Genomic DNA, 10,250 nt, shown 5'->3' on the forward strand with positions numbered 1-10,250 from the left:
TAAAATCACTCCCAGAGATCACATTATAGCCATACAATGTTGTTTGTTAGGTGCTGTCAATTTCGTTCCGACTCATAGCAACTCCATGTACAACAGAACGAAACACAATAGACAGGCCTATAAAATGAAAAATAACACAGGTGAGGAATGTACGCCTCAAAACAATCAACTATATGAGACCTAACAGGCAGCATTTGCCCAAGAGCAAAGTTCAGAAGGAAGGTAGGGGCAGGAAAGCTATACAAATGAACACAAGGAACCCAGGGAGGAAGTGGGAGAGTGCTGACACATTCAGGGGTTTGCAACCAATGTCACAAAACAAGCTGTATATAAATTCTTGATTGGGAAACTAATTTGCTCTGTAAACTTTCACCTAAACCACAATAAAATTAAAAAAAAAAAGAAAAAAGAATGCACTCACTGCATTAGCCCAGAAAGCGCCACCTGAGAACTCTCATACAGTTAACGGAGACTGAAGATCCTACTGGAAAAGGACAACAAAGTCCTCCAGATGACAATGCTAGCAATGATGCATCTAAAAACACCTACCTCATCATGATGAAACACTAACGCAGGATTGTGGCTTAGCAATAAGTAGAAGTCTCCTAAAAACCATATCTCCCTTCAAGGATACATGGATCACAGTAACAATAATCAGCTGAACAAAACACCAGGACCAAGCAGACCTAAGATATACAAGTCCCCCTCAGTGAATAGCACAGTGAACAGTTGGATAAAATAAATTTGGCTGTCCAGAGCCTCTTGGCTGTCCAGAGCCTCTTAACTGGTTATTTTCCATGTTTAATTTAGCATGTGAGGACAAAGGCCATGTCACAGTTGTGCCAACAAAACAAATCTGAGAACACGTACTTTGGACCATTTTAATTCTGCCTCTGATAGTCTCTTTTCCTACAGACTATCACCTGACCTCAAATTATTTTACTGATGTCTTAGTCAGTATATTACTCTTTAGGAAAAAAACTAATTGTAATAGCTAATAAAAAGCATTTGTGTCATGAATACTCCAAAGCTTCACTGCCACTGAACTATGCCTAGGAAACTCATTTTATAATCAGCATGAAACTATTTCTCTCACCTTTGGCCTGGAAGCCAGTTATTCTAGTGGCATGACTGCCCTATACCAAGAAGTCTGCCTATAAATAGATGAACCATGATACAGGTCCAGTAATAATCTTGTACATGTTAAAACTGATAACAGATCTTACAAAAAAACCATTAAACTTAAGTTATTAAATAAAACAGGTTCTCTATTTTCAGAGTCAAAAACCAAAAGAAAGAAAATGAAGGTATAGAAGTTGCTAAGACGTCCTAGACTCTTAGTCTTCTGGTAACCCTGGTTTGGGAAAGAATGTACCTTATCCATATGGAAGATCAAATCCAATTCACAAACATTTTCGAAACACTTGTCCAGGGTCTCCACAAAAACCTAGGAAACAAAGAGAAACAGATAAAGAAGAGAAAGAGAAACATATTTACATCTTCATGAATGTCACATTTGAAAAAAGAAAGTGAGAAGGGCAATCATGATACCATCTACCTTACAATAAATCTCCAAAAAAGCACCTTTTGTCTCCAGCACTAGCTGATCACCCTATTTATCCCAATTTGGGAGGACAAAGTTTCTAGGAGAGGAAAGCCTTGATTTAGTATAGCAACATAACCAGCAGATACATAATGACTTTCTTTCTCCTTTATAAGATGCTGGTAACATAAAAATATTTAATATATGACTTTAATTCACTTCTAATTATAAATTCAACCGTGGCTTTTGGGAACTTTACAGAATTATTAAGAAAGTATATGGATGAAACGGAACAACCACAACAGAAATAATGAGAATGTTCATGAATTGTGAAGCACGTAACCAACGTCACTGAACAATTTGTGTAGAAACTGTTGAATGGGAACCTAAACTGCTGTGTAAACTTTCATTGAAAACACAATATTACTTAAAAACAAAAATTTATATGGACGAATAAATGGTTATAATTATCAGCGAATATACTGAAAAGGAACTGCACCCAAGCGAGATGATTGACCCTACCAGGTATGCAAACCTATATTAAAACAAGAAAACATAAGACAGTGTGACACTAATGCAGAAAGAGAAATATTACTCAGTGGAACAAAATGAAGAGCAACAACTATACTCAACTATGTATTTATTAAATGTTTATTCAATGAATGCTTACTGAGCGATTACTACATGGTCTGCACCATTCTACTTTGGGGATACTGTGGTGACCAAGTCATGCCCTTATCCTGCTTACATTCTGGGTGTGGGAAGAACAAGGATGTAAAAATGGCATGTAGGGGTTGTGTCTGACCTCCTCTAACTTCACGAGGGGAAGGAGAATCAAGAGCAATGGCCCAGGCTGATTTCTATGAGGCAGAGGTCAGACATGCCTCCACCCGCCAACCTTTTCACCAATTCAACTGACCCTCCCATGGTACTCTCTACTTCTCTGCTGAGTTCAATAATTCGTTACAATGGCCACACAGAACTCAGACAATACTCACAATTATGGAGTTTATTAGGAAGTAACAGGTTACAATTCAGGTTCAGGAACACTCAGGATACAATTCTTCGATCAGGACAGCCTCTTCTCAGTTGTGCCTGCAGGCATGCCTCCCTCTGGCCTTAGGCCTCTGCCCTGCTCAGGCCAAGTGTCACAAAGCTCTTTTAGCTCTGCTGTTAAGTGCCCCGAGGCACCCCACTCAGCCTTGGCCTGAAGGTGCTCAGCTCTAGCTCCATAGGTCAGCAAAACTAGCTCTACCAAGTGCCCAGAGGCACCCTACTCTGCCAGCAAGCCTCCTGCACAAAGGCACTCAGCTTTCTTGTTCCATGGGCCAGGAAGCCCACCGGACTGTCTCTTGCCTCATGGCTGTTTCTCTGCTGTCACTTCTCACCTCTGAAGTGTTACAGCTCACGCGCACTCTGTCTCTGTCTCTCAGGAGCTTCTTACTGCAGGGATCCTGGATCCAAAGGACATACTCTACTCCTGGCTCTTCTTTCTTGATGGTGGTGAGATCTTCTCCTCCCGTCTCTGGGATGGTTCATTTTAAGCCTAGCAGGATGGCAAAACTGACTAATCTCTTTGTTAGGGTTCCACAGACCTTGTTTGCATGGTCTCACCCTCACACAGGTGCCATGCACTTTATTTGCGTTATTAAAAAGCTATCCAATCCCCTTGGCAGGCCACAATTACTCTATTTGTATAGTCCCACCCAATGACTTGGGTGGGAGTTACAAGGCCATGGTGAGAAAGGTCATATTAAAAGTGTTCCATCGCACCGCAAAGGAAGCAGGTAACCAGATCTCTTCCACTGTTTAAGTGCTCTGAAGGAAGTAAACAGGATGATGTGATAGGGGTTACTTAAGACAGGCTGTCAGAAAAGTCTCTCAGAGGATTAACATTTGAGCTGAGACCTGAATGATGAAAAGAAGCCAGTCACTGGAAGAGCTGAAGAGTGAAGGAGCCCAGGGGATAGAACAAGTGCAACAGCCCTGAGACAAAAATATACCTGTGTTTGAGGTCGGAATGACTGTAACTGGAGTATAATGAAGGTGAGAGTACATATAATGAGGTCAGAGAGAGACAGAGGAATGGACAGATGACATCTGTCCTTGCAGGCTATGATAAGAAGTTTGGATTTTATTCTAAAACTTATTATACACTAAGGTTTCTTCACAAACGGAGGTAAAAATGGATGATTTACCTTTAATAGTTTTAAAAAATAAGTTGGTTTTTTCACTGCAAAACTATTCACAATAACCAAAAGGTGGAAACAACTGAAATGTCTATAAACACATGAATGGTGCCTTAGTCATCCAGTGCTGCTATAACAGAAATACCACAAGTGGCTGGCTTTAACAAAGAGAAATTTATTTCTTCATAGAGTAGGCTAAAAGTCCAAATTCAGGGCATCAGCTCCAGGGGAAGGCTTTCTCTCTCTGTCAGCCTTTTCATTAATCTTCCCCTGGACTAGGTCCCTGGGTCCAAAGGACGCACTCTGCTCTGGGCACTGCTTTCTGGGTGGTATGACGTTCCCCAGCTCTGCTTGCTTCCTTTTCCTTTTATCTCTTATAAGACAAAAGGTGATGCAGGCCACACCCCAAGGATCAGGGATGTGACCTTAGTAAGGGCGTTACAATCCCACCCTAATCCTATTTAACATAAAATTACAATCACAAAATGGAGGACAACCACATAATACTGGGAATCGTGGCCCAGCCAAATGGATGCATACACTTCTTGGGGGACATAATGCAATCCATGACAAATGGATAAATAAAATGTGGTACATACACAGTGGGATACTAAGCCATAAAGAGAAATGAAGTCCTGACACATGCTACAACATGGACGAACCACGAAGACATTATGCTGAGTGAAATAAAGCAATGACAAAATGACAAATATTATATAATCTCCCTTATACTAGATGACAAAAATAGGCAAATGTATACAAACTAAAGTTTATCAGTGGTTACCAGAGGTGAGAGGGTGGGGAAAAGGGGAGCACTGTTTGAGAAGCAATGAGTTTTTGTTTACGGTGATGGAAAAACTATCATCGATTAAGGGCAATAGTTGCACAACATGATTAACGTAACTGATATTACTAAGCTGTACATCTGAAAAAGGTTGAATTGGTAAATGCTGTGTTACATTTTTACAAAAAAAAAAAGAAAAAAAAAAACAGCTGCTGAGGCTGCTTACATACAACCAAACACCTCATGGGATTTGTCTTCCTGGTACATCCCAGACAACTGGCCTATTACTGTTTCTGTTAAACACTGATACTATAGTGTTTCTGTTCTGCATCCTAGTTCAGTGAGTAGTGCCTGGGTCTTAAAAGCTTGCAAGCAGCCGTCCAAGGCACAACAATTGGTCTCTATTTGCTTGGAGCAACAGAGGAAGAAGGAGAGGCAGGAATAGGAGGAGGAACTGGAATCTGTGACTACCTTCCTGAACAACTGTTTCCTTTGTCATGCGACAGAAGAGCTGGATGGTGCCTGGCTACCATTACAGAATGTTTTGATCAAAGATTTTACAGAAGAATCTTGATCAAAAGGCGGGGGGAATGTGGAGCAGAATTTCAAATTCTCCTGGACTCCAGACTTTCTAGAGCCATAGAGGCTGGAGGAACCCTGAAACTACTGCCCTAAGCCAATCTTTAAACCTTAAACCAAAATTATCCCTTGAAGACATCTTTAAACCAAACAATGGTTTCACTTAATAAGTAAAGAATGTTTACCTTGAACACTGTGCTCTTTTAAAGAATTATCTATATGGGGTGAAACTGACAACAACGGGAAAGGTTAGAAGAAAAGTTTAGGGGCAGTGAGTTTATCTTAATGATGATGGAAAAACTTGGAAACTGATATTCAGAATGGTCGCACAACTTGAAGAATGTGATCAATGTAACTAAATTGTGCATGAAGAAATTGTTGAATTGGTCTATGTTTTGCTGTATTTTTAAAAAAAAAAAAAAAAAAAAAAAGTTTATATTAAAAAAAGTTTTAAAATAAACTCCAGGATATACAGAGAATTACTATTTCATTGATTATAAGACACATCATTATTTTATGTGCTAACCAAGAAAAAAAAAGCTGCCAATTATAATTGTAAGATGTCATCTATTATATTACACATCCTGATTATAAAGTTGTTAAGGTATGAAAAAATGTGCATCTCAGAATAGATGAAATATGATATTACAAATCAGGATCTAGATGTTACTGGACAGGTGGTTAAATTATATTACAAAAGGTTTACATGACAAAGAACATTGTAAATCCACACAATGTAGATAGGCATAATTAATAAAAATTAAAATTTAGATATATTTGAGGTACTGGAGCCCTGGTGGCACAGTGGCTTAAGATCCTGGCTGCAGACCAAAGGGTTGGCAGTTTGAATCCACCAGCTACTGCTTGGAAACTCTATGGGGGCATTTCTACCCTATCCTATAGAGTCACTATGAGTTGGAGTTGACTTGATGACAACGATTTGGTTCTACCTCTAAAATGAGTGGAAATTTAAAATGACATACCTCAATGTTGGAGCCAGGAGGAAACAAACGCACTTAGTGCTGGTTGTTGTTGGTGTTAGGTGCCGTCGAGTCAGTTCCGACTCATAGCGACCCTATGTACAACAGAATGAAACACTGCCCGGTCCTGTAACATCCTCACAATAGTTGTTATGCTTGCGCCCACTGTTACAGCCACTGTGTCAGTCCATCTCATTGAGGGTCTTCCTCTCTTTTGCTGACCCTCTACTTTACCAATATAGTGCTGAGGCATTATAAACTAATATTGTCTTTCTGAGTATCTACCTAGTAGATGTATTATAAACATTCATTCCCTTTTACCCAGGAATTCTGTTATCAGCAGAAACAAATGGAAAATGGAACTAATCAAAGCACTTAGTACCTGCTCTCTTACACGCCCTGCTGCCTGGGTTAGCTAACACTCATTTTGCCCCCCAGTGAAATGTTTTTACTTTGACCTACTCTTGAAAAAGAGAGCTAGGTCATGATGAGCTTAGAAGCAGAAAATGTGGAACAGTCCATTCCTCCTGTCTATGGTCCTGCTAGACAGCCAGAGCCTGATTCTCTGATTGTGGGGAGCTCCAGGTTTCCCAGGACTCACTCACATGACTTTGCCCTCTGACCTGTTGTAAACGCTGAGACACTGAAGCCCAACTATGACCCAGAGACTCTGTTCAGCTTATCTTCTCCTGAAAGCTTTCATCTAAAAGTGACAATATTGCCCTGACACAGCCAAGTCTGTACTTATAATTCAATTTTTCAAAACTAAGCAAAATATCATTTAGGGACATACATGTGGTAAAACTACAAAGCAAAGCAAATGAATAAACAACCCAAAAGTTTGAGGAGGGATGCAATGAGAGAGCAAGATGGAATTAAGGAGAAGTGTACGGGAGCTTCTAAGGTACTAGTAATGTTCTGTTTCTTAACCTGAGTGACAGGTACATAGGTGTTCATTTTACCAGTATTCTTTAAACTATGTGTGCATGTCTTGTATATTTTTCTGTATATACAACACATTTCACAATAAAATAATTTTAAAAAATAACAGCAATAATTTTACTGGGATTCTGACTGGGTTTTTGCTGATTTATAACCTGCAGAATAAACCAAGCCCGTTGCCATCGAGTCGATTCCAACTCATAGTGACCCTATAGGAAAGAGGAGAACTGCCCCATAGGGTTTCCAAGGAGTGGCTGGTAGATTCGAACTGCCGACCTTTTGGTTAGCAGTTGAGCTGTTAATCACTGAACTATCTGGAGAGTACTGACATTTTTGAGTTTTCTCAACAGGAAAAGGGTACATTTTATTCATTTATTTTGCTCTCAATATTTTCAGTGGCATTTTAAATTTTTCTTCATATAAATCTTGCACGTTTTTATGTTTATTCCTGGGTATCTTAAGGGCCTTTTTGCTATTGTAAATGAGCCCCTTTTAATATTACATTATCTAGTGTATTATTGCTAAGGGAAAGCTATTAATTTTTATATTTTAAATGTGTACTCAGCCACCTTACTTAATTCTATTATCAGTTCTAATTGTTTTCCAGTTGATACTTTGGGTTTTCTAGATAGATAATCATTTCATCTGCAACTGTTATATTCTGAAGCCTCGTAAAGCCAATCCCCCAGTATTGTCCTTTTTCCCTCAAAATACACTTCTGCATTTCTTGGCCATTAATTTTTCTGGATAAATTTTCCCTGTACTAAGTTCTGTAAGATATCTTGATGGAATTATACTTGGTTTCCCATTCGATTTATGGATTATTATCTTTAGGACTACTGTCAACAAGGGAAAGTCTTATATATCTCCATTTGTTTCAAGTATTCCTTTATTTTTTTCCTTTAATATTTTACAATTTTACTGGAATCAATGTGAAGTGTTTTATATTGAGTTGATTCCCAAACATTAAATATCCTTTGTCACTACCGCAAATGAGATTTAATTATAAAATTTCTAGCTGCTTTGCAAAGAGGAAACTCAAGTGTTGATGAATTTATCTCATATTCTGCCATTTTGTTCATTATTCATTACTTGTAATAAATTTTGCCTCTTTTTTTTTTTTTTAAGATTTTTCTAGGTACATAAACAGGCCATCTTATAAACACTGATAATTTATCTCTTCCTTTACTATGTTACATCCTCATTTCTTTATCACTTATTGTAATTGTCTATTAAAATTAAATAGCAAGAGCCATCCTTGTTTTTATGAATGTCTCTAGATTTCTCCCCTGAGGTAACAATGGCTTTTGGTTTTAAAACTAATATTTGTTGATTAGTGACTTTTGGCAACGTGGCACTCTAGGCAGAAACACCATGCCGTCCCTCCACAGCAAAGATCCGACAAAGCTAAACAGAGAAAACAGCAATCCTGAAACCCGAAACATCAAATGAATAGATAAAGAACTCAGCCAAGCACCAAATGGAGAAACTGACAGAGAACAGAGAGCGAGGAGACATACATGCAGAGGTCCCCTATCAGATAATGCAGCACAGATCTGCCATCTTGGACTCCTATCAGAGACCAGTGAACAGGGGGTACAAGAAAGCAGCTTTGCAGAGCTTCCAGCAGGAGACAGAACAACTGGTAATTGGTGATATATGCTTTCCCATCCCCCACCCTTCTTCACCCCCACTGGGCCTCCTCTGCATCCTACAGCCACAGTCTCTTGGCTGGGAAGCATCGGCTGCTTGGATTCCACCTGCCCTCACTGGCTGACTCCCTGAGTGCCATTTGTTGGCTGCTGGTGTTGCTTTTTTTTTGCTTCTTTTGACTTCTTCCTTACCTCTCACCACCTCCCCCTCCTTTCATTCAAATACCCAGCTCCATATGCCAACTCTGCTTCTTCCTGAGGGGCTGTGGAGCTCCGCTCAGGTGTGGAACTGCTTCCCGGTCCATGCTGCCACACTGGTGTGATCCCGGGGCTTTTGTTTGTTTGTTTGTTTTGAATTGTTTGTTTGTTTTCTTTTTCTTTTCTTGAGTTGGGAGCCCGTTCTAGCCAGGCAGTGCTGCGCGGCTTGGGACCTACCCCCTCAGCTTGTGCAGACGTGCAGAAGGATCCCTGAGAGCGTTCCTTTTTTCATTTTTTTTTCCCGTTTTTTGGTGTTTTTTTTTTTAATTGTTTTGTTTTCTTTTCCCTCTTTTTCCCTTTTAGTCTTTTTCTTCATTAGTCAGTTTCTCTTCTCTCTATACCTTCCTTCTCTTCCTGTCCCCTGAATACCTGGTGCTGAGTGACACCTCTATGCCTCCTAGCCAGGCTGTACTTCAACACCTGGGAACAACCTCCCCAGCCATCATAGCTACACCGGTAGGATCCCTGGGAACTTTTCTTTTTTCTTTCTAATTTTTATTTATTCCTTCTTTTTTTTTCTTCTTCTTCCCCTTTTTGTTTTTCTCCATTTCATAGTCTCTCATCTCTCCACTCCAACAGCAAGCTCCCCTAGCACTCTTTTCTGTTTGTTTGTATGTTTTTGGCTCCTGTTCCTCTCTCCTCTCTCCTATACCCATCTTAGCTCCACATATCACAATCGTCCTCCTCTATCCTGCCTACCTGCACCGTGCGCTTAACATCACACCACCAAGCAGCACAGGCATGGCCTACCAGAACCTGCCCTGCACTGATTACCGACCTGCCCTAGTGGCTATAGTAAGTGCCACAAACAACCCATCCCAGCAACTCCTCTTCAGCTAGACCTGCCCTGCTGTACCATATCTGAGCAACTGACCCTGCCAATAGGAGAAAGAGGCAAAAAGTATCATGCCCACAGATGAACAAACAGCAAAGAACACACAGCCCACCTGCTCAGACACAGACAAATTTAAAAAACAAAAACAGGACAAAACAAACAAATCTACAATCAATAAACGAGAAAAATAACTACTGAATGTTCCGAAGACAGCAGACAATACCAAAACATTTACAGAACAGGACAGGATGGTTCCAGTAGGCATCCAAAATAAAAACACCAGATGACTTTCCAGTAGAAGAAAAGGCACTAGAACTACCTGATAGGGAGTTCAAATCTCTAATACTCAGAATTATCCAACAGTTGAAGCAAAAAGCAGACAAAAATGAGGAAAAAATAGACAAAATTCATGAAAAAGGCAGACAAATTCATGGAAAATACAGACAAAAAAATGGAATAATTCAGGAAAATAATGCAGGAACAAAAAT

The 10,250-nt window shown here is 39.8% G+C and overlaps 1 protein-coding gene across 2 annotated transcripts in view; it reads right to left on the reverse strand.

Moving 5' to 3' along the window:
- AP3S2 (adaptor related protein complex 3 subunit sigma 2) overlaps nt 1-10,250 on the reverse strand; it is a 53,797-nt gene that overhangs the window by 33,747 nt on the left and 9,800 nt on the right. For both annotated transcript variants that reach the window (XM_004370629.3, XM_023725941.1), the window contains one exon: nt 1,376-1,447. In XM_004370629.3, coding sequence (XP_004370686.1) covers nt 1,376-1,447 — 72 coding nt within the window. The remainder of the gene's footprint in view (nt 1-1,375; nt 1,448-10,250) is intronic.

The sequence above is a fragment of the Trichechus manatus genome, unplaced genomic scaffold, assembly GCF_000243295.1.
Source record: "Trichechus manatus latirostris isolate Lorelei unplaced genomic scaffold, TriManLat1.0 scaffold00009, whole genome shotgun sequence".
Lineage (NCBI taxonomy): Eukaryota > Metazoa > Chordata > Mammalia > Sirenia > Trichechidae > Trichechus > Trichechus manatus.